We start from the raw sequence: 24,972 nt of genomic DNA, 5'->3' as shown, positions 1-24,972 counted from the left end.
CAAACATTCATGAATAAGCTTGGTATTCAGCTTGGTAAGAGCTTATTTATGTTCGTTCAATATACATAAGATTAATTAAACAAACAAGCTTGAACAACTCGTTAAGCTAAACAAACAAGCTTGAACATATTTGCGTTCAGCTCGTTAACGTTCATGAACAATGTTCATGAACCATATTCATTAATAATTTTTTTTTCAATATACTAAATAAATAATAAAATAAATAAATAAATTTAAATTATCAAGCTTAATAACCAATCAAATAATTAAAATTTTCAAACAATTAAACAAGTTTGAATTGAGAGCTTGATAACATCTAAATGAACCAAACTCGAACCAAGCTTAAGATAAACTTGAATTGAGAGATTGATAACATCTAAACGAACCAAGCTCAAGCCAAGCTTCAAACAAGCTCAAGCTCATAAAAAATAAACCAAGCTAAACTTAAACACTCATTTCAAAAACTTAGTTCATTTTAAACTCGACTCGGTTTGGTATTACCTTATCAAATAAATTTGAACAACTCAAAACTCAACTCGATTCGACACGACTCGACTTGACTTGTCTTGCTGTAGCCCTAGCTAAGAAAGTGGTGGGTGTCGGTCGCACATATGTCGGTGCAAGTGAACCGTGATTGCTTACAATCACAACCATTAGGATTAGTTGGACGCGTAAGGCTCTGGATTATATTAGATTAAAACATATAATTTTAATTTTAGGAATGTAGTGCGCCATTATATGGATGGATAGATTAATTTTACCATTTTAGTCTTAGGATTACAGTTTCCTTCAAACTTAAAATTCTTTTTCAAATTCAAACAAAATCCAAAATCCACTTACACCTCAAAACTCTTTCCTTTCAAATTTGCTAATTCTTATTTTTAATTTTTTTTTCATATTATTTTCTTAAGAATTAATAAATATCTATAACTATATAGAAATAATTATATTTAAATTTGAAAAAAAAAACAGGTGTTAATAGGTATTTGGATGGGTACGGTGTGATGATAAAAATTGAATATTCACTGAAGACGAGTATGAATATAATAATTGATACTCATTATCATTCCTATCCACACTGTGGCTCTTCAAGCAATGACAATAAATCTAAATTTATACAAAAGATTGAAGTTGACATGTCTCGGCATCTCCAATAGTCTTTTTTTTTTTTTTTTTTTTTTTTTCAATATGCCACATCAAAAATGGAAAAAATTATTATTCTCTCCACAATCAAAAAAATCTTCAAACAACTTTTTTATGGGTCCTACATTACAAATCACACATCTTTATTTATTATTTTTTCATTTAATATCTCTATTAATATTTTATTTAATTCTCATTTAATTTATTTGTAATTTTTAATTAATAAATTAATGAATTTATGATTTTTAATTAATTTAATTTATAATTTTTATTTAATATTTAATTAACTTATGAATTTTAATTTAATTATAGTCATTTGTATTTTTTTTAAATTTATCAAATATATTTATTTTCAAAAGAAGAATGTATAATTTAATTATTAAATAAAATAATTAATGATTTTAAAAAGTCATGTAATATTAATTTTTCAATGATTAATGGTTCCATTTTCAAAAGGAAAAAATGTAAACTTTAAAATAAAAAAAATCAAAGTTTATCTCCCCATTTTTTTTTTTTTTTTTTTTTTTTTATACAAACCTTTTAAAAAGTTTGTATCGAAGATGCTCTTAGCGCATCTATATATTGAATGAATTAATACAGTATTATAGCGTTGAAATTAATGTCGAACGAGGTTGATCCATCATTTAAGAACTGTTCATTTTAATGAAAACACATTCATTTCAATGAACACATTCATTAAATTTTTTTACCTTTTTTGTTTTTTTCCACGTACGTGAGGGACGGCACAAGGCTGGCCCATCCCAAGGTAGGATCTTTTGGATAATTTTTTATGATTCAGGATATGTGTCATTTATATTTGTGATTGGATCGTCAACATGATCCGATCGTAAATGGTTATGATTTCTTTTTGGATTCATCATCCTCACCAAGTTATAATTTTTATTCGGAGCGGACGGCTGAAGGTCGCCCGGAGGACACCCTTGCTTGGCGTCCAGTAACCTGGCCACTTATCTATCATCGGACGGCTCCGACCGTCTGCTCCGAATAAAAACTATAACCTGATGGGGACGGTGAACCCAAGAAGGGATCACAACCATTTGCGGTCAGATCGCGATCACGATCCGGCCGCAAATACGAGTGACACATCCCCTGGACCATAAAAAAGTCGTCCAAGAGATCTGTGCTCGCCTACCCCCACATGATCAATTTTAATTTTTTTTATTAATATATATATATAATAAAAAAATAAAAATAAAAAATGTTAAAATTAAAAAGCCAACCGCTATTTCAGTAACTTTCTCAAACTAACAACTTTTTCATCGACTTAAAAAATTAAAATTTTATCTATAAATACTTATTATTTTATTTTAATCTTTTAAACATCTAAACTTCTCTAAAAAAAAATCTTGTCCTATTTTCTTTTAAAATGGATAAAAAAAACTAAAGATATTTTTTTTTAATTACCAACATTTATTGGAAGAAAATCCTTCTTCTAAAAATTCACAAATTCCATCAAATTATACATATTTTCTATATCCACCAAAGTATCCACATAATCCATATCCACCAAATCCATATGGTTCATATCCATCAAATTATCCATATAATCCATATCCATAATATTATTTATCTAATCCGCATGCAACCGGTATGCCTTTTACATCTTCGATGGAAAATGAACCGTTTATTTCGACTTTTGTTCCAGAGACTCAATTGTCTGACCATGAATCCCTAATTGAAGTCACAAATTTGAAGAAGGCGGGTTCTGATGCTGCGGGTAGAAGAAAGCGGTCAACATGGAATAAGGTTGAAAATGAGGTTTTAGTGAGATTGTTTGTTACTATCAATGATGATCCAATCATCGACAATGATCAAAAAGTATTACAAGCTACTACAATAAGAATCACTCTCTAGGTACACCCAATAGAATTACTAGTGTTATACGATCGCACTGGCACAATACCATATAAAAAAGGTATATTGCTTCAACGTAAATTATAATAGTATTTATAGTGTGTATCGTAGCGGCCACAGTGATGAGGACATATTGTGGCTTGCATATTAAAAATATCTCAAGGAAAATATCGATAATGCATTTAATCTCGAGCATGTATGGAGAATCATAAAAGATCATCCAATATTTACTCCACAGTCAATTGATCATCTTGTTGACACGGAGAAGGCAAGGATCTCAGAGTTGGAGGCAAACAACACCTCATCTAACCAAGATGCAAGTCTACATATAGACCTAAACGAAGAAGAAACTCGTCCAATAGGTTAGAAGGCAACAAACAGAAACGGAAAAGGCAAAATGAAATCATATATTGAAGGTATGACAACAAATTTGGACAATATGTTTGCAAAGTTTACTGAGTATACAAGCATAAAAATTGTTAAAGTTGAAATGAAAAAAATAACTCAAATTTGAGGAGATGAAAGCAAATGCTGCCGAGATGAAAGCAAAAGTTACCTTAGCCAAAGTTCAACTAAAGAGATAAAGAAGTAATTTATCATCGCGAACATCTATGTCAAGATATTAGGGGAAGATGGAATATGTAATTTTCATTTATTATAATTTTTAATTATTATACTTTTCAATTAATGTAATTTTTATTATTATACTTTTTCAATTAATATGTAATTCTTGATCAATTAATATAGTTGTTGTAAAGTATCCATTGAAATATAGTCGTTGATAAGAAAAAATAAATAGACACCTTATGCTCTACAATTCTTCATTCTAAGAACATTCCTCCAAAATATCTCAATATTCAAATTCAAGTAGCACCAGCTCTGACTCGACAAGTGAAAATGAAGTCCAAGTTGAAGTTGTTGACAAAGATTAATGATCCAAGGAATGAGCTAATGTCATTGATACTTCAACAAAGCCAACAAATAGTTGAAGCATATCAAAATAATAATGAGATGCGACGAAGGAGAAGGTTCACCCAAAGAAGTCGTAAAACCCGACATGTAAAACTCTTCAATGATTATTTCTCCACAAACCCAGTGTATCCAGATCAAATATTTCAAAGACGATTTTGCATGCAAAGAAATTTATTTTGTCACATAGTGAATGCACTTGAGTCATTCATCGTATTTTCAACAGAGGGACGCTGTTACGAGAAGAAAAGGTTTGTCGCCACTATAAAAATGCACGACTGTGATTTGCCAATTGACTTATGGAGTTCCAGCCGACCATCTTGATGAGTACCTACGCATGGGTGAATCAACTGCTATCAAGTGTCTTTTCAAGTTCTACGGTTATGTGGTTGAAATATTTGGTGATCGATACTTGAGAAGGCCGAATGATGTTGATGTTCAACGTCTTCTTCAAATGCATGATGAGAGGCATGACTTCCCTGGAATATTGGGCAGACTTGATTACATGCATTGGGAATGAAAAATTATTCAGTTGCCTGAAAAGGTCAGTTTGCTAGAGGTCACGGATCACCAACAATCATGCTTGAAGCGATCGTGTCTCAAGACTTGTGGATATGTCATGCATTCTTTGGTGTCACATGTTCATGTAATGATATTAGTGTGTTGTATGAATCTCCCATATTCAATAACGTCTTGCAAGGAAATACCCTGGAGATTACTTTCATGGTTAACGGGACTCAAATAAGAAGGGGTATTATCTAACCGATGGAATATATTTGGAATGTGCTACTTTTTTGAAGGTTTTTTCTTGCCCGGAAGATCCCAAGAGGAGATTGTTTAAGGAAAGACAAGAGGCGACAAGAAAAGATGTTGAATGAGAATTTGGGGTGCTCCAAGCTCGATGGGCAATTGTCAGAGGTTCAACTCATTATTGGCCGGTATAGAAAAAAGTTAAAACATATTATGTTAGCATGTATTATTTTTCACAACATGATTGTTGAAGATGAGGGGGGGTCATGTGATAAATTGGTACAATTATGAAGGTGATGAGCCCGTACAACCGGTTCAAGGATCAAACCGAGGATTTCATGATTATCTTCGGACAAATTTCAAAATATGTGACAGTCATGTGCATCACCAACTTTATGCTGACTTAGTTGAACATATTTGATCACAATACAACAATAATCCTTGAATTAGTATTTATAGTTTCTCTTTATGTTTAATTTATATATTATTTTTTAATTTTAGTGTGATTTTTTTATATGTTGTACTCCTCCTCTTGAATTTATAATAATATTTTAATTTTAAATAAATGACACTCATAAAATAAGGGAAAAATATTTTATGTAACTAATATATTTAAAAATAATATTATTTATTTTAAATAATAATCATTTAAAATTTATAAACAAAATTATTTTTATTTAATATAAAATAAGAATAAGTTGAATGAGTAGGCAGCAGGATCTACAAATAATGAATATTAATATTAAAATAAATGTGAGAAAATGAGTATGTTAATATAAGTGTAAGTAACATGTGGACCTCACAATTAATGAGTGTTGATGTTTAAATGAATATGAGAGAATGAAGATGTTAATATAATGTGTATGTGACATATAAATCCTATACTTTTTTATGAGATAGTGGATGTTATAACACCCACCAATGTAGATGTCCTTAGAGTACTCATGTCATAACTCAGATGATTGAAGGAGTTTTATTGCTCAAATAATGTTATTCAAGGATTAATTTTAGTTTCAATTATTGGAAATTTGAAAGGAAAAGAAGTGGAGGGAAAGGAGACTCTATGGGATTTAGTTCCACATTGTGACTTTCAAGGTAAAGTTGTTAATTTATATTATTGCATATACATATATGATGTAAATAAATATACGCAGAGAGGCTCTTTTCACGTGTGGGAGCGAAGGGAGTGTAAATCAAAGGTCTAGATTTGTACTAAATTATGTTGACTCGTATATGAATATGACATGTGGGTATTGAATGTCAGACTGATTAAGTCAAAATTTACCCAACACATGATTTTTTTTTATTTGATGTTCAAATGAGATGGATGCATTAATCCATGATTCATGGGAAATCCATAACCAACGTTTCAATTGGGCATGTTAATGACAGTAAATGAGTTGAGCTCCTTATTATAAGAAGGATGTTGTAAGGGAAATATAGAAGAAAAGAAAGTTTATCCATTTCGTTCCCCATTTTTCTTTTTGTCATGTGCCCACTAGGTAAATCTATATGTGATAGTAATCGAGTACTATTTTAGTTCATCATATCCACTAGTGTTTGATGGCAGATTATGATTTACCTCTATATCTTGAGAAACAGATGATCATAAAACCTCGAAGCATAATTAAAGACAGGGTGAATCTGTTTTAAGAAAAGTGCTTATAAGTAGGTCTTAGCATATTCTTTTCCCAACTCGGCTTCCACTCGGAAGCATTCGGGAACGCTTCTTCCCGACTCAACTTCCATTCAGGAGCACTCGACTTCCTAATTTGGCATCGACTCGGGAGCTTTCAGCTTCCCAATTTGGCATCGACTCGGAGCACTCGACTTCTACTCCGGAGCACTAAGCTTTCACTCCACATCCACTCGGGACCGACTCGGCAATCCATTTGGGTGCAACTCAATGACTTACATCCCGACATAACAACATTTAGCAGTCAGACAGCTTGGTATTGGCGATTCAAACAAGTCGCTAAACAACAATTGGGAAGCATCCCACTTAGACTTGACACTACACTTTCGAATCTACTCATACCAATAGAAGCTCGACCAAATAAGATTAGTTGACATCTTGAGATTATTCGGTGAGACCTTCTTTAGATTAAGATTGATTTAATTTTATAATTTTAAATTCAATAATTTTTCCCAGACAACAATATTGTCCAGAATGAATAACTCTCTTTCTAGATATCTGTTCGTCTCAGAGATTTTTCATCTGATTAAGATAAAATTTTAATAAAAAAGAATCATACGTCAACTCCCATACATCACACTTGCAAATGATCCGCTCCACATATAAAATCCAGTCAGGTCACCTGGCCTCTCGTACAGAGGGTTGCCGGACAAAATCCTTCGTAATTAAACTCTCTCCTTCATAATTTACCTCTCGTCCAGATTGGGTTAATCCTGGAGCGACCGTGAGGGTCATCACTTTTTTTTTTTGCTGCATAAAAACTGAACATTAAAGTGCACCAAAACCCATTTTTTTTCATAATTTCAGTGGGCCTTGGATCCATCTGCAATTACTGTTATAGATTCTATCAGATAAATACAATTCACAACTTATACATAATTAACAGACAACCTTAAAATATTTATCTCTAATACAATTCAAACTTTAATACTCTGAGTTGTTCTTCTGAATACTTTACTTTACCACTACACCACGCCCTGGAAATAGTTAAGAGTGTGTTATTCCATTGGGCTGACTTGGCCTAATTGGGCATTCAACCACAAGGGACAAATTTTGGATTCACTCGGAACTTTGATCGACCCAAACTAGAGTTGTTGAATTCTAAATAACTTTTAAGTCTGGTGGTCATGTCTTTAGCTATTTTATCAAGCTGAATTAACTTATTGTTCGATTAAAATAGAACCAATAAGGTTGGGGTTTTGTTTTTTTAACTTTCATCTAAATAAAATCAAAGACTTAACCGAACGCTGATGGTAATAGCCAAATCCTAGTGCTGATTTGCAACGCTGGTAATCAAATTTCACCTTCCCCATCAATGGCATTCCTTCCAATTGATTGCATAGATAATGGTCTGGTTTCCACGCTTTCTCTGCTCCAGCTATGTGGGAGGCTCAATCGGTTATTCGCTAGACTTTCATTTGAAGCATCAGTGTTGTCATTAGGTCCAACGCTGCTAGTAACATCCCTATGTTGCCAAAGAAGCAAATAGCTTGGCCTTTCCAGAACATCTGGAACTTCGATATGATCTATCAACATGCTCACGACCATTGACATTGTTGGCCGACAAGCCGGTGATAATTCCGTGCAAAGCAAAGCTACGCCAATGACCCGATGAACCTCTCCCTCATCGAATGATGCCAGCCTTTCATCCAACATCTCCAGTCTGTGATTGTTCTCAAGCAGGTTCCAGACCTAAACAATGAAGGAATTAGCAGTACTTTAATGTACTTAGAAAGCAAGCCTGATTCAACTCTACATGTATAGAAACCTTAGAATTCATAAAAAGAAATTTCTAGTTCTTCATATGGATGTTCTCTATGATTTTGTTTCCATAAGTAGCATAAGAACATATACCCAGTCAAGAAGATAAATTGTCTCATGAGCAGAACTTTCAATAGAGTTAGGCCTTCCACTGAGAACCTCTAACGCCAGTACTCCAAATGCAAACACATCAGCTTTCTCTGATAGATGTCCTCTCAGAGCATACTCGGGTGCCAGATAGCCACTTCCACAAGTAGTTTTTGTGATCAGAATATTGATTTTTGACAGGAGGAAAATGTGAAAATGATACAGAAATAGTTCTTACATTGTACCAGCAACCTTTGTATTCATGTGACTCAACTTGTCATCATAGAGCTTAGCCAGACCAAAATCTGAAATTTTGGGATTAAGATCGGCATCAAGTAGAATATTACTAGCCTTGACATCTCTATGCACAATTCTCAATCTTGACTCCTCATGTAGATATGTGAGGCCTTTTGCTACACCTAATAAAATGTCGAAACGTGTTTGCCAATCGAGAAGTAAATTCTTCTTACCTGTACAACAACATGAATATACTAGTAAATTTAGTGTACTTATGAAATTTTACTATCTATACAATCCCAACATAGAAGGGGAGCCTTGGCGCAACGGTAAAATTGTTACTTTATGACCAAAAGGTCACGGGTTCGAATCCTGAAAATAATATCTTGCAAAAAGCAGAGTAAGACTGCGTATAATGAATCCTTCCCTGGGACCCCGCATAACGGGAGCTTCGTGCACCAAGTTATTTTTTTTTTTATATACAATCCCAACATACCAAAAATTGCATTATCAAGGCTCCCATTTTCTAGGTACTCATACACTAGAATTCGCCTGTCTTCATCAACACAACAGCCAAGCAACCTGACAAGGTTTCGATGTTGCACAGAAGATATTGTTGCAATTTCTGTCAAGAACTGGTCCTTTCCTTGGTTAGATGTTGCTGAGAGTTGCTTAATAGCCACTGTTCTTCCATCATTCAGTATGCCCTACATGTTTGCAAACTTGTTTCAAACTAATTACTGTAATTGGTAAACTAACATCTTAGAATAAAAAAGTCATACTACCTTAAACACTTGACCAAATCCTCCTTCTCCCAGTATATTGGCAGGATTGAAATCTCCAGTCGCAGCCCTCAGTTCAGCATAGCTAAAGGTGTAAGGTTTCACATCGAGTCCAATCAATACTGCATAGGAGGTTCCAACATAAAATTGTCAATTAAACATCATATGGTAATAGGTGGTAATGGCTTTTCGCACAACAAATACCTGAAGATTGTCTGTTTAACCTTCTCCTTTTTTGTATCAACATAAAAGTTGCACATACAGCTAATAGTCCTAAAACGACGACACCAGTGGAAACACCAGCAATCAAACCCTTGTGGTCTTTTTTTGAATCTATGCCAAGTGGTTGGTTTGATACAGTAGGAACAAAATCTGTAAAGTGATTCCAATTGTTAGGAGTTGACATATCAATTAAGGAAGGAAAAATTCTAACTGTCAAAATAGCTACCATTAGGTAATACACTGATGGCTGAGATAGATGAGCCATAATATCCATCATATGGTGTACAGCAAGTACCCTTTCCAGCCCAAAAGAAATGGATTTCAAGAAAATTGTTGGTCACCGGAGCAATATATTGCCTGACAACGGCTTGGTAGGATCTCCCATCCGCTTCCTTTCTTATATCAAAGTCTTTCTCTTTGCGAATACCCTATGACAGTAAAGATAAACAGGAGAGTGATAGCTACAATCAGTATCTCAATGCAAATTACAATGGCTGTATGATTCTATATCCTAACTACTAATTGCTTACAACATGAAAAAGGAAGAAAGAGAAGAAAGTATTCTCATTTCTGCATGTTCTTTGATTTTCTGAATTTACTAAAATTTCAATGGAAAGAGAAATGTGAGTTTTGGAAAAGAATTACAATTAAAATGGAAAATGTATGCTCTACTTCAGTTCAGCCCACAAAATATATGTCATAGTTATCAAAATATTTTTATTAAGCACTTTCATGTTTCGGTTAATTCCTTAGCTCTCACGAATATCAAAAACATGCCACTGGAATAGAAATTTTCAAGTTTAGTTCCAGAATACATACCTGAATATAAATATCAAAGGCCCTATTACCAGCACTTCTCCACGTAGGCCGATCATAGATAACAAACTCAGTAAATTGGAGCTTTATGGTGTAATTTCCATTCTCAAGACCAAAACCATAATATCTAAGTGAAGATGGAGATAGTCTTGCACTATCAAACAGTTGTGGGTCTAAAGTACCCTGGAAGTTAGTTGCAAGTTTAATTATATAATTAGTATCAGAAGCATCTGTAAATCTTCCAACATTACTGACACCCCATCTGACTGGATCCGTGACAAAGTATGATGCGCTCGAGAGACTTGCATTATCCTTCTCGTACACTGTGTTATCAGATGCTGTAACTGGATAACTGCCTCCACATTTAATTGCAAAGGAATAATCTAAAATTGAATTAAATATGAGGCAAAATCAAACAAAAAATGTTTTAATCAGTTTGTATAAGAGGATTTCACAAAATCTCAGCAAACAGGGGTGATTGTTTCTCACAGTTTGGAGAACCACGATAGCATGGCATATCTCGCTGAAGACATCTTAACCCTGAAGGCAATATGCTGCACGGCAAATTGTCTGAATATTACTAAAAGAACAACAGAAAAGAAAATGAAAACAGAATAGTATTTTGTGATGTGCTAGAAAAAGAGAATAAACCTGCTGTTGGAATCATCAATTACAAAGTTGTTTGCCACCAAGTTTCTGCGGAGAATTATTGCCGATATTAAGAGAAGAAGATAGAGAAATAAAAAGGTGACTTGCAATTATAAGAAAAGAATATTCTTAAATTCACAAGTTTTGCAGCTGTTCTATTTGATAATCTTGTGCCAACCACTACATAATATCATGTACTTTCAGGGCATTAACAAATCTAACCCGGCCTTTCAACTTAAACTAATATTTTGGCCTACTCGACCTTAAAGAAAATTCATCTATTCCTTTTAATTTTATAACCACTAAAAAAGGTTAATTAATTAATCTAGCATAACCTTTACATGTATTTCAAATCTAGTACATCGTTCATTTTTTTTTTTTTTTAAACCATCAACAATGTCCACAACTTGTGTTCAAATCTAGCACCCCTTAACTTTCCATCTGTCTGCCGCTAGAACGTTGGCGTAACATCCATATGGCATTGGCCAACTCAACAAGATACTTATATGAATGGCAATATTTATACTATCTTGTCCATCTGATTGTGATACCTACCTAAATGGGTGATTGAGATACCCATTTAAATGGGGGGTGTTTTAAACAGGTCAAATTTGCTCAAAGGTTAAACAGGTATCCCATAGATAATCTAAATGCATGCAGGCATTCATATATTAGCATTTTGTTGAGTTGGCATAATTCTACGTTGATGTCACATCAGCAATTTAACAAAAGGACGAATGGAAAGTTTGCAAATGCTAGATTTTTACATGAATTGTGGAAATTATGATATATTTGAAAAAAATGAAAATAATTTCTAGGTTTGAAAAAATATGTTTGCTAGTTTAATCAACTAACCCTTGAAAACAATATTCCATGTCATCTGTTCCATCCACTTGTTTGATGGATGATGTGACATCTCAAATACTTTAAATTAAATACCAATCAAGTTTATGTTGATGCAATTTTTGAAAAGAAAAATAAGCAAACAAGGAAAAAAAAGAGAAAAAGAGGGATGCGAGATTCAGGGTTTAGTTATCTGTTCTTTGTTAGAATGACATGGAAAATGATTATTTGCGATGCCATGCCATCCATTTGTAAAGTACATGAAAAAAAAATTCAAATATGACAGATTAAACTACTTCAATGCAAAAGGTTAAGGATAACTTTGTGAGAACCTTGAAAGCATAGCATATTTTCAGTAATTGACCCAATACTAATACTGAAACGGATAGTGTCAAGAAAATTTTAACATAAAGGAGGTTCCTATGTTTCAACATACAGCTGCAGATTTTGTTGGCTAACCCAAGAGGGAAAGGTTCCTGATAATTGATTGTAGGATAGATCTCTGCAAAGAAAGGATAGCTATGGTTAATAAGAATCATGTAAGTATTGGCAATTGAACTAAAAGGAAAAAAATGTAACCAATTTCAATAATGTATATAAAATGAGAATGATGATACATATTCATCAGTGAATTGCTCTTTTGCGCTGGTAAGTTTCCAGATAGGCTGTTATTGCCAAGAAATCTGATTGAAGAGAAGTAAAAGAAAGAAAAAAAAAGTTGTAAGTTTAAAAGTTATTCAATTTTAACCAAGTCAATATGTCTAATAATCAATCTTAAGGTTCAATCAAGCTTTTCTCACAGGTAGGCAAGTGAATTCAAACTGAAGAGGGACTGAGGAGCTTCCCCTGATATATTGTTGAAACTCAAATCCCTGCAGACAGAAATAATGATGAAAAAGTATATTCACTGCTAAAATGGGTTAAAAATTAGAATGCTTAATTGGACTAATTGCAACAGATGACATATAGGCTTACAGTTGCTGTAATCTTGTATAGTGTGAAAAGTTTGACAAAATAGTATCAGAAATCCTGCAGTTTCTTAATACTCTGTAAGCAAAATAATAACATACATTTAATATGCTGGAAATTTTTTAGCTAAACAATAAACAAATTAGGGTATCTTACAAAGTGCTGAGAGATGTCATATCACGTATAACTTCTAAAGAAGAGCTCCCATTTTCTATATCCCCTATTCTTCTGCACCAGAAAAGTCAAATATTTTGTCAATGAATTGAGAATACATAGTTCAGAATCTTTTGTACTATGATTCTTTTGTGTGCCACTGAAACTCCATTGTTAAAAGAACATTTGCTTTGCGATGAAAAATCCTATGGGACATTATGAATCTCACTTCAATTAAAAAAAAAATGAACTTACAGTTCAGTTAGTTTGGTGAGGCTAGAAAAGTTTGCCGGAATTGGACCTTCAAAGGAATTACCTTGAAGCCGCCTATAAGGAAAATGATAGGTAGTACTCAAAACTGTCTTGGAAAAATGATCAAAGATGGACTGTTTATTTTTACTTCTAAGGTATAATGGAAAAATGTAGTATAAGACAAGTATATAGTTGAATAGAATAAATGATCTTGAGCTTGAGCTTGAGCTTGAGCTTGAGCTTGAGCTTGAATAGTATAAGCCAAAAATTAACAAAGCTACAAAAACAATTGTTCTAGCTTTTTTCTTTTTTAAGCTTGAGCTTGGTTCGTTTAGATGTTATTGAGCTTTTAATTCATGCTTGTTTGATTGTTTGAAGCTTTTGCATTTTTAAGCTTGGTTGATTGGTTAATGAGCTTAATGGGACTTCTTTATTTATTTACCATTTATTTATGAGTTTGATGAGAAATGTTTTGATGAACATGATTTATAAGCTTTATTCATAAATATTGTTCACAAATAGTTCATGCTCTATTTACGAATATTAACGAGTTGAGCATATATGTATTTAAGCTTGTTTGTTCAAACTTGTTTATTTAATTGACATCATGCATGTTAAATGAACATAAACAAGCTCTTGTTAAACTGAACTCCAACTAAGTTACACAAATGTTTAGTTTGTTTGCAGTCTTTCAACCACTAGTAGAAAGAAAATAAACTTGAAGCATACACCCTAATCCATAGTATTGTTGAACTATTTTATTTAAAAAACAGTCCATTTATTTTATTTTGATTTGCATCAATTCCCTAATTTAGGAGCTTTATACTATAACAAGAAAATGATGATGTGAGAGAATATTCTTGTTAAAATGACCGTTCTGAGAGAAGTAATTCATAACAAACAAAATATGATGGGAAATGAGTGATTATTGAAAGAAAACTCTCGTATTGAATCTTACAAGACAGTTAAATTTTTCCATTCCCCAATGAAATCAGGAACTTTACCCGTGAAATTACAGTTTGAAGCCCAACTGCCACCAAAATGGTACTCCATGTTATATGTATATACATAAAATCAAAAATAGACTTCAGTAGAACTTACAATATTAACAAGGTTTTAAGATTGGACAGGGTTTGCGGTAGCTCTCCACTGAGTCCAGAACTATCCACATATCTATACATTACATTAAAACAAATGAGTTCAGCATGTATTAAATATCCAGAATAATAACACAGAGAATTCACACAAAAAAGAATGAATTCAGTGTGTATTAGATATCCAGAATAACAACATAGGGAATGGACAGAGAAAGAGACACTAACAATCCTTGTATGCTGGCCAATTCTCCAAACTCTGGGGGGATGGTACCACTGAAGTTATTGTTTGATAAACCCCTGCAAGAGTCCTTTCCTTTTTGCTTAGGAAACATGATAGATGGTAATTTATGGCCACTATAGCAGTGATCAATGTTTCTCATGATGCTTGGTATTATTACAGAAAGATGAATGTAGAGCATACTCCTGTAGAACAACAAAGGAAACAAGAGAATGTATTGGGGAAAAGAGATCTTACAGAGAGATAAGTTCCTGAAGGTTTCCAAGTTCCTTTGGTATTGGTCCTGACAAGGCATTATTCCCTACGCTCCTGATGATGAACATACAAAGTAATTAGATGATGGCAATAATGAAAATAGGTCCATTGTTCTGTAAAAGGGACTTACAAGTATTGCATCCTTGTGAAGTTCCCGAAAAATGCAGGCAGAGGACCAGTAAGGTAGTTTTTCCGTAAATCTCTGCAGGAAAAAGGGCCTTTATTTTTACAGATAGTGGAACAGACATTCATTATTTGTTCACTGTACACTAATTTGTATAGGAGTAAAGCTAAGAATTGATGCTTCCAATAATGTAAAATATTGTAAATGGTGATGGATGGTGGCGGGGCGATTAGTGATCACCTACTGCTATAAATAATCATTATTCTTTACAATCTTTACTTATAATAAAATATATTAATTAAAAATTAAAAATTTAATCTAAATATTTAAAAATAAAAAATTTAAAATTTAAAATATATATACATATATTAAATTAATGAAATAATTTTATTAGTTTTTAATTAAGTCTATTTAAATTATCTTAATCTATGAATTGATTAAAATTATTAACTTAAAGTTATTTAATTAAACCCTAACTTACCTGTGTACCCGTTTCGGCCCGGCGACCGTCACGTTCGGACTTGTCGTCGGGCTTGAGCAATGCCTATAGACTTGTCGCTAGGCTTGGGCGACGCCTCCAGACCCATCGTCAGGCTTGAGCAACATTTCTAGGTCGTCGCCGGGCTCAAACCACGCATCCAGACTCGTCACAAGGCTCAAACGATGCTTACAGACTCGTCGCCAGACCCAGGTGATGCGTCGTGGTGGTGAAACAGTGGTGGCGGAGGCGAAAAGAGATGAGTTATCACCTAAAGCATTGTCTCATACAAAGACGGTGCGGTTGATGGCCGCCTCCTCGCCTAGGTGGCCGCCTAGGCCGCCATTTAGAACATTGTAAAATATACAATAGTAGAAAATAGAAATGGAATAGTAGTTTTTTCAAGAAAGAAATAATGTAGTTGTTGGCTAAACAGCCATCAGTAGACATGATTCCAGTACCTACAGGATTACATGAGCAAGACAACATAAAGTTAAATCTCAAAACCTAGGGTTCCTGATAAAATAGGCACCATCAGTAGCATCGTACATAAGAAATAATTTCTTTTATCTGTCATTCTCATCTGTTCAATATCCTGATATCATATCTGCATGAGCTCTAACTGGCATTAATAACATTAGGGGAAAGACCAGCATAAGGCAACCTTTAAGCTGCTATGTTTGGATGTGAGATGGAAACATTCCCTATCTCACCTAGGTTTATCCTTGTATGTACATTGGAAGGAGATATCTCACAAGGAGTGTAGGATGTGGTGATCTGCAAGGCATCCAACTGACTAAATACTCAACGAAAGCACACCTCAAGACAATTAGATTATTAATAGTGTACTCTCTGACATTAGACTCTTAGCCATCACAGATCATGATTCCTTATTCAATATCAATAAAATAGACAAGTCACGTGGGAACTTTTCAGTGGAATGATAATTGAACTTGGCCTCAGAACTAAATATACAGTGAACTTGGTGGGCGTAGAATAACAAATATTCACCATTATTATTATTATTATTTGATAATAGGTAGACAGTATCCCCTTGGTTTGCCTATCGGATAAATCTAGAGCACAACATATGTTGAACTTAGATTGCATAAGTGGAACAAGAGAACATAGGTGTAGTACACGGATATGTCTTAATTACTTTGACTATGATATCTCTCCTTTTAGTTCTCTTGGGCTTCTCCTCTTCCCCATGCCTCTAAAATTTATAGTTCATCTCTGAAGGTTAACCCATGGGAAGAGAATCTTACTAACTCGGCTGTTTTTTAATGGTATTGACCAAGATAAGTCACGTCTCAGTTGGAATCACCAAAACTATGTCAGCACATATAGTAGTGATAACGGACACTTGAAAATATTATTTAAACCATGGAGGTAATTTCTGATTATCATTCTCATTTGGAATATTTTCAACCATTTGACGGTCAATTTTTCTGAAGGTTCAAAAGGTATTAACCTTAAAACCAGATGTACTCTATAGTCTATACAAAACCTGTGTTTTGTTAGTAGATACATCGAACGTAGATGGTATTCAATGAGTGATGTTAGTAATCAGATTTGGACTTAATCTTCATGTTGTCAATTTTCCTTCAGTGAGACTTGTAAAAGATACCCAAATATTGTTGATATCCAGCATAGGGTTTTCTACTTTTCGTTAGAAGGGGCAGAAACCAATAATAGGTCCAGCTTCATTTCAAAGACAAATGAAACAAGGCAAAACCAAATTAACATATACCAATATGATTTCTTTTTATACTTTCTTTAAGATAATCTGAGGGCATACTCACCAAAAGGAAATAATACTACAATGAAAGTGGGGAATTTAATCATTCAATGATACATCAAAAACTTACTTTAAAGATTGCTTAGTCTAATGACTTATCACTTCGATTGAAGAAATGCCTTTGAAGTTTGAACTATACAATCCTTTACATGAGAATGAGTAACTTACAAATTCCAGAGATAAGGAAGATCATGCAGATCTTGGGGGATAGTTCCAGTCACATCCAAGTCATATATCCTCCTGAAAGAAAGACAATGCAAACATAAAGGTAAATAGGTATGGTAAGAGAAAGAGAAAAAATTAGTATTACTTTACTGAAATGAATAATAATAAGTGTATGAGCTTCCTCTGTTAAATAGTTTGTTTTTAACAACATTCCAAATGATAGAGGGAGAAGTTAAACAAAAAGCACCCAAAGGAACAATGGAAACGAATGACCTACCTAAGAACAAAAAAATTGCTTCACTCTAGTAAAATAACACCACAGATGGAGAAACAAGCGGCACATGATCGAGGTAAAATCAAAGACTACGAAAAAAAGTAACCAGTCTCAAAATGATTATACAAGTAAATATACTGAAGAGGTTTGGTGCTTTATTCTCACTAACACCTATTAGGTTTGGTGCTTTATGCTACATGTATCAACATATGGAGAACATTAATTACTCTAAGGAACACAACATTATTTTATAGCACAAGAATGAAGTTGATAAAAGTTGTGACAGAACGCACTCGATACTATAATAAAGACATTATCTATAGAGAATTTTAATAAAACATCATTGGTTTAAACACATTTATGATACATTTATCAATTTATTTCCTTTTGATATCATCATGAAATGTCATTTAAAAATATTAGATATATTAGCTTCAAAAAACAAATTTAAGAAAATGTTGCTAAGTGGTTAGACTGAAAGACACTTCATATAATTTTTTAAATTAAGAGCAACACAGGATTTTAAAAAGGATAAACTCAGTAATGACATACATGCAAGATTTTAAATTTCAATTTGATATATTTGCAAAATTAAATTTTGAAGTGGTAAATATAGAAAATAGCATCTTTTTAAGGATATATGTGCAGAATAGTAAATAGGCAAAAATTTAAGTACACTACAAGCTACTAAAATAGTCGCAAAGATGATGGCTTGCTAAGAAGAAAAGTAAAATAGAAAATAGATGAAGATTTATATTGTCATACAACTGAGTGATATGGCAGGTGGTGCCATTGTTGTAACTGCAATCGCATTTAATTCCTGGGTTGAAGCTGTCAATATTTATTACAGTCGAATCAGTAGCCGCGCCACTGCATAGCTCACCACTAATATTCCAAGTTGACTGTGCCTTCAAATCCCATCTCCCAAAGATCGCGTTCAACGCCAAGGCTACATGCAAATCCAAGAACTTCAGTTAGCTATGGTCAACTCCACCTATTTGTTTCGCATAACATCACAAATTTGATGTGCGTATTCAACTTGTCAACGTGGATGGATACTGGAGCAAAACAAGAGATTCAGCAAAGAATTCAAAGTCAATCAATAATTCCTGAATCCATCAAGAAATTAAAAATAACTCCTTTTCAAATCGTAAAGTAAAACTAACAGAACTGTAATACTCATCTATGCAAGTCCGATTAACCACAATACTCATCTATGCAAGTCCGATTAACTGATGTCGCTTTTGAAGGAAGGAACGGTTTTGAAGAAATGGAGGAAGAAATCGAAAGGCGGGGCCATCTTCTCTGGGCCAACGAAGAAGCCAGTGAGAGCCAAATGATGCGTTCGACTCATTTGAACGATCTTTCAGTCCAACCCTCCCATTGATTGAAGCAATCAAACAAGATTCGCAAAGAAGATTGTTCCTAGAGAAATTAACCAAGCACGACTCCATCCGATCTGATCCAAAGGCACTCGATCGCAACTAATCGATAAATCAAATTCAAAACCTCTTAAGCTACTTGAGATCAGTCAAGCAGTCGGGAAAAATGTTCTCTAGCATCGACTGATGCGCGTACCCTCAACTGGATCGGTCCTAGCTTTAGATTGAGGACGAGGAGCCGGAGCGTCTTGGGCTGCAGCTTTCTCCGGCGACAGAAAGAGAAGGAAGCACAAGGCGAAGGAGAACACCATGCCTCCGTTCCTCATCCAAGAAGCGAGAGCTTAGAGATGATCGACTTGCTTCCTTTCAGATTTGGGAGGGACATCACATATTCGCAGTCACATTGTCTCTTAGCATCGACTGATGCGCGTACCCTCAATTGGATCGGTTCTAGGTTTAGATTGAGGATGAGGAACCGGAGCGTCTTGGGCTGCAGCTTTCTCCAGCGACAGCAAGAGAAGGAAGGAGAACTCCAGCTATGGAGATATCTTTTATTATCAGTAATACTTATTAATCTTAAATATCTTATTAAGCTTTAAAAATTGGGAAAATTTATATGCAGTCCCCATTGGTAAATAAATCTTTGCATGTAGTCCTCATCCATAAAAATTTTTATTTTCACTACCCAGTCAAACATATTTACCTAATTGCCCATGATATTTTTAGGTACAAAAAGTCCAAAAATCAGTATAAATCCTCTTAAATTCAGTATATTAAATTAGAATCTAGTATATTTTCTATCAAATTGAGTACGTTTCTTTTTTCACCTCAAAATATACTCAATTTTAATTTAATGTGCTGAATTTAATAGGAATTATACTCATTTTTAGACTATTGTACCGAAAAATATGAGGGTTAATTTCGATAGAAAATATATTAGATCCTATTATAGAATATTAGATTATAGTGTAAAATACTGAATTTAACAAGAATTATACTTATTTTTAGACTTTTTATACCTAAAAAATAAGATGGACAATTTTAATAGAAAATATACTCAATTTTTAATATAAAGTACTGACTTTAAGAAAAATTATACTCGTTTTTGAACTTTTTTATTCAATTTTGGACTTTTTGTATCTAAAAAATCTGAGGGACAATTTAGGTATCAATATTTGCATGAGGGAGTTGAAACAAGTAATACTTTGCATGTAGGGAGTGGAAACAAAGTTTTTTAGACATGGGATTGCATGCAAAGTTAACATTATTTAAATTTTTAAAAATTTTAAAATAAAATAAATAAATTTATAATATTAACTTATTAATCAATTAAATAAATTTAAAAATGTAAATAATTTAAATAATTAAAAAAACAAATCATCTGAGACTCCAAACTTATTTATTTCAATATACTTTCCTTCCCATGGTTGAATTGTATCAAGTCAACTTTAACGTTTGTCATTTCACTGCTAGTTATTATTTTGTATCGATGAAATTGTGGCTTGATCAATGTATACCAAGTCAACTCTATTCTATTATCAGAATTTTAATTTTTTTATTTAGTAATTAGTATTTTTATTTTAATAATAAGTAAAAATAATAAATATAATCCTTATTAGTATTATTTAAAATAGGTGTGTCAAAAATGAATTCGATTTGACGATTCGATAATATGATCTGTATGGATCCAAAAAATCAAGTTCATATTCAAGTTGGAGGATTTTTTTAAGTTGGAGATTTTTTAATCGGATTAAGATTGACCTGGGTCTATTCAAGTTTTGATTTTTTTTTTAGAGTTAAATAAATTTTATTTTAAAAATTAAAATATTATATATCAATATTGATATTATATTGAGTATTAAGATAAAAATAAAGAATTATAGAGAAGGTGATTCAGAAAATTATTTTTAATTGGATTATTCGAGTTATTCAAGTTATTTGGGTAGGATTCGAATTTAGAGATTTTGAGTTGTATGTGGTTTCGGATTAGATTCGACTTGAGATTTAAAAAAAAAAATCTAACCTCATCCACCCCGGATAGATATTCTCAATGTTGAAAGACAGATCGATCGGTTTTTTTCTAACAAAACCTAAGGTCTTAGTTGATCCATTAAATTAATTAAATCCGTACACTTTCTTGTCAATGTTTCTTCTTCATTAAAAATTTAAAACAAACAAGAAGAAATCAAAAGTAAACTACGAACAAACGAGCAGATTAAAATTTTGAAATTAGAAATAAAAAAAACTGAACAGGTAAAATAAAAACTTTCTGTCCCTTCTCTATTCTTCGTCTCCATCTCATCCTACTAATTAGGTCAGTTAAATACTGATGAAGAAGACTACAGAAGAAACGCCGCTCTAATTATAATTAATTAATTAATAGATGCACGCATATATATACCTTCAACGGGATCTGTCTTAGGTTGAGTTTGAGTGGCCGCTCTCTCCGGCGACGCACAGAGCAGCAAACACAGGATCAGGAAGGAGAACGCCATTCTTAATCTTGGAAGTCAGCTGTGAAGGAGAAAGAAAGCCTCAGCCAGTTTGGTAGGCACCAAGCCTCAAAAGCTTTTATATATATATTCACACACGCAATGAAAAGAGTCCACGTCCACGTCGGTGGGAGGATGATATAATTATTAATCATGTATCAGATAACGTCAAAATATATATATATATATATATATATATATATATATATATATAAAGAGAGAGAGAGAGAGAGAGAAATGTTATGTTGAGTGATGTTTTATGCGTAATTGTGAGCGACGCGAAGACATGACACTGCCAGCTTGATTTCACTACAAATAAAATAATCCACAAAAGTTACTCTCTCCCTTTCTCGCCTTTGTTCAAAATTTCGGCAGCGCTTATTACCAAAAATAAAATCTCTCTCTCTCTCCCTCCCTCTCCCTCCCCGTTCTCTCTCCCTCGCTCCCGGTCCCCTCCGGCGTCCGTCCTCCGGGCGACCTGACGCTTCCCCGGAAAGTTCAATATTTTTTGTCTAGCTCGTCGCTCCCCTTCCCTCGATCCCTCAGTCGAAACTCGTCCCTCGCGCTCCCGGCCGGAAAGTTGCTCCGGCGTCTTCAATCGCAGGTCTACTGTGAGATCCTACCACCTCACTCCAATTTAATTTCTTAATCCACACCGTTATTACCTTGTGAAATCGGTATAAAAATAGCTGTAATAATTGTATAAAGATGCACCGCGGCTTTGCTCCCATTTCTAACCGTTGCATTAACTACTACGACTGATGAAACCGTGCTTGTAGGATATGACTTGGATTGGTCGTGGTAGAAGGTCGGAAGGACTTATGCTACGACCTGGATGGTCGACGACTCCAACAACCGCCTGCTCTCCGGTGGACTTTCATTTGCTGCTACAAGGTGTAGCAGCTTCATGGGGAGGAAGCTGCTACAACGTGTAGTAGTTAACTGTGCATGAAGCTGTCACACCTTGTAGCAGCTACCTTGATATTTTCTAGCAGGGATTAACGTACTCGGTACCCATAGTTTTCATATTGTCTTTATCAACTTGATTTAAAAATTATTCTTAAAAAAAAACTTCATTGCTTTAGCGCATTTCTTGCTACAGATTGATTGGAATTCTCTCTCCTTCGCTCCCTCCGTCTCCCTCGTCTTCGTCAAAGGTCGTCCGGCTGACCACTTGGGCCCCTGCCGGGAAAGTGAAAGGTCGGCTGCACCAACCGCCTGCTCTCCGGTGGACTTTCATTTTGCTGCTACAAGGTGTAGCAGCTTCATGGGGAGGAAGCTACTGCAACGTGTAGCAGTTAACTGTGCATGAAGCTGCCACACCTTGTAGCAGCTAACTTGATATTTTCTAGCAGAGATTAACGTACTCGGTACCCATAGTTTTCATATTATCTTTATCAACTCGATTCAAAAATTATTCTTAAAAAAAAATTTCACTGCTTCAGCGCTTTTCCTGCTACAGATTGATTGGAATTCTCTCTCCTTCGCTCCCTCCGTCTCCCTCGTCTTCGTCGAAGGTCGTCCGGCTGACCACTTGGGCCCCTGCAGGGAAAGTGAAAGGTCGGCTGCACCAACCGCCTGCTCTCCGGTGGACTTTCATTTTGCTGCTACAAGGTGTAGCAGCTTCATGGGGAGGAAGCTGCTACAACGTGTAGCAGTTAACTGTGCATGAAGCTGCCACACCTTGTAGCAGCTAACTTGGTTAGTCGGATTTCTAGCCCCTCTATTTTCTAGCATAGATTAACACTACACTTTAGCCATAGTTTTCATATTGTGCATATCAACTTGATTGAAAAATTATTTTTGATGCATGACTTTACGCTCTTTCAGCGCCTTTCCTGCTACAGGATGATTGGAACATGTATATACATTAGATTTAAAAAATTTTAAAATTTTTTATGCTTCTACAGGGCCATGTGTTTAGGTTTGCTGCTATACGGTGTAGCATCTTCCTAGACTAATAACTTGCTACACCTGTTTGTAGTTGTATATCATATTGCTTAAAGGCGCTGAAAAAAGTGATATGTGATGCTACATCGGAATCTCTTTGGTTTGCAAAGCGTTGTAGCAGCTACTATGACTAATAACTGCCACACATTGTAGCATTTACATATACATGTAGCTTCCACAACTTGTTGTATTTACCCAAATTTGTATTTCTTTGTTATTGTTTTATTTACCTTTAAAAAGTTTGTAAGTAACTTCCATGTTTCAGTAAATTATAATCTATTGGATGTATGTGTGTAGTGCTCAGACGTTGTAGCAGCATGCTATCTCGTGTAGCAGCTCTTAATGAGTATAAATATATTTGGTATTAATACGTGTGACCGGTGTGACCCTAGCAGATCACGTCACGTCACCGAATTAGATTCTACATCGTATATCAGCTAATCCTCACTAATTGTCATATAGTGTAGCAGCTAATATGCGCTCCATGTGGAAATGATAGATCAGTGATATGTGCAATAATAACTTAATCCAGTATTTACAAATAGAGTAATATATGGTAGTTGCCGCTACAAAATGTAGTAGCTACTTAGTACGAGGATAACACGTTATAGCACCCATACATTTCACTAATATAATTACCTGAGAATATTTTGAATAAGACTATGAATATTTGCAATTTCAGGCATGGCTAATGCCCAAGCAAATGAGCTTCCATTGATCATCTCCAGCTGTCGGTCGGTTATATGGAGTGATGATATAAACCCCTTGAAGTGAGGGTAGTTACTTTTCCAGTGCACTTTCTTGCGATATGCACAGGAAGCTGCAGTTCTCTGGCTCGCCATTTAGTTCTGTCAAACACAAACATAAGCTCATAATGCTACTCACTTCCCTTATGTGTAATCTCTATATTATAAACCATAATATAAACCCCGATACTGTTATTAGTAAGTAGTAACCAAACCCTAATACATTACCATGTCTATAATCTCTATATTATCAACCATAATATGAAACCTGAGACTGTTATAAGTAACCATAATCTAATACATTACAAATTCTATAATCTCTCCTATATATAACAATGTGACTAGTTGTGCTTAACATGAGTACTTTACACATTGTAGCAGTTAGTGTCAAGTAGCTGCAACATATGTAAGAAGACAATGGAGACTGTAGTGTTTAAGCGAGTTGTTTCATTTTGTAGCAGTTCAACGACAAGAGCTGCACCACGAAAGATATATATTTTTGTTTTAACCTCATTGATCCCTCAAAGTAAACCATCTTTGGTGAGCGACCTAAAAACATTAAACCCCTAGCAGCTAAGAGACGGTTCTCAACCCTAAATATTCAAAATATCCAAGTAGCCGAAACTTTGGAACATAAACCCTAACATATTACTTACAATGAAGGCGAAGCTTCGAATGACACAAAGAACGTCGCAGAGCAGAGAGGTTGATTGATGAAGACTCTGTGGGCCACCGAACAACTATCGAAGAAATTCCTTCGAAATATT

At 34.2% G+C, this 24,972-nt stretch overlaps 1 protein-coding gene across 9 annotated transcripts; it reads right to left on the bottom strand.

The window, feature by feature from the left end:
* Nucleotides 1-7,285: 7,285 nt before the first annotated feature.
* Nucleotides 7,286-21,562, bottom strand: LOC121993091 (probable LRR receptor-like serine/threonine-protein kinase At1g56140). Of its 9 annotated transcripts, XM_042547769.1 has the most exons (25): nt 19,214-19,561; nt 18,519-19,119; nt 17,365-17,436; nt 15,399-15,729; nt 14,924-14,995; nt 14,776-14,847; nt 14,526-14,597; nt 14,305-14,376; nt 14,162-14,233; nt 13,207-13,278; nt 12,955-13,026; nt 12,805-12,876; nt 12,630-12,701; nt 12,447-12,512; nt 12,266-12,331; nt 10,990-11,034; nt 10,828-10,892; nt 10,342-10,721; nt 9,749-9,950; nt 9,505-9,672; nt 9,304-9,422; nt 9,015-9,225; nt 8,520-8,751; nt 8,288-8,438; nt 7,286-8,125 (listed from the first exon to the last, which is right to left on the bottom strand). In XM_042547769.1, the coding sequence occupies exons 5-25, from the start codon at nt 14,932-14,934 to the stop codon at nt 7,727-7,729; spliced, it is 2,691 nt and encodes an 896-aa protein (XP_042403703.1). In that variant the 5' UTR covers nt 14,935-14,995; nt 15,399-15,729; nt 17,365-17,436; nt 18,519-19,119; nt 19,214-19,561; the 3' UTR covers nt 7,286-7,726. The 9 variants fall into 9 exon arrangements, with proteins under 9 accessions (XP_042403703.1, XP_042403698.1, XP_042403701.1 ...); XM_042547764.1 differs by lacking the exons at nt 15,399-15,729; nt 19,214-19,561 and adding an exon at nt 21,419-21,562 and having other exon boundaries at nt 18,401-18,584; XM_042547767.1 differs by lacking the exons at nt 15,399-15,729; nt 19,214-19,561 and adding an exon at nt 21,419-21,436 and having other exon boundaries at nt 18,401-18,693.
* Between the last annotated feature and the right edge of the window lie 3,410 nt (nt 21,563-24,972).

The sequence above is a fragment of the Zingiber officinale genome, chromosome 6B (genome assembly GCF_018446385.1).
Source record: "Zingiber officinale cultivar Zhangliang chromosome 6B, Zo_v1.1, whole genome shotgun sequence".
NCBI classification, from domain to species: Eukaryota; Viridiplantae; Streptophyta; class Magnoliopsida; order Zingiberales; family Zingiberaceae; genus Zingiber; species Zingiber officinale.
Note: the sequence above shows the minus strand (reverse complement) of the source record. Positions and strands in the feature narration are given on the sequence as shown.

Coding starts and splice junctions, on each gene's coding strand:
- LOC121993091 (XM_042547763.1), bottom strand. CDS start 19,343: ATGAGGAACGGAGGCATGGTGTTCTCCTTCGCCTTGTGCTTCCTTCTC. Junction 18,585..19,213: donor TAGGACCGATCCAGTTGAGG/GTACGCGCATCA, acceptor ATTTGCATGTAG/CCTTGGCGTTGAACGCGATC. Junction 10,893..10,989: donor ATTGATGATTCCAACAGCAG/GTTTATTCTCTT, acceptor TTTGCCGTGCAG/CATATTGCCTTCAGGGTTAA.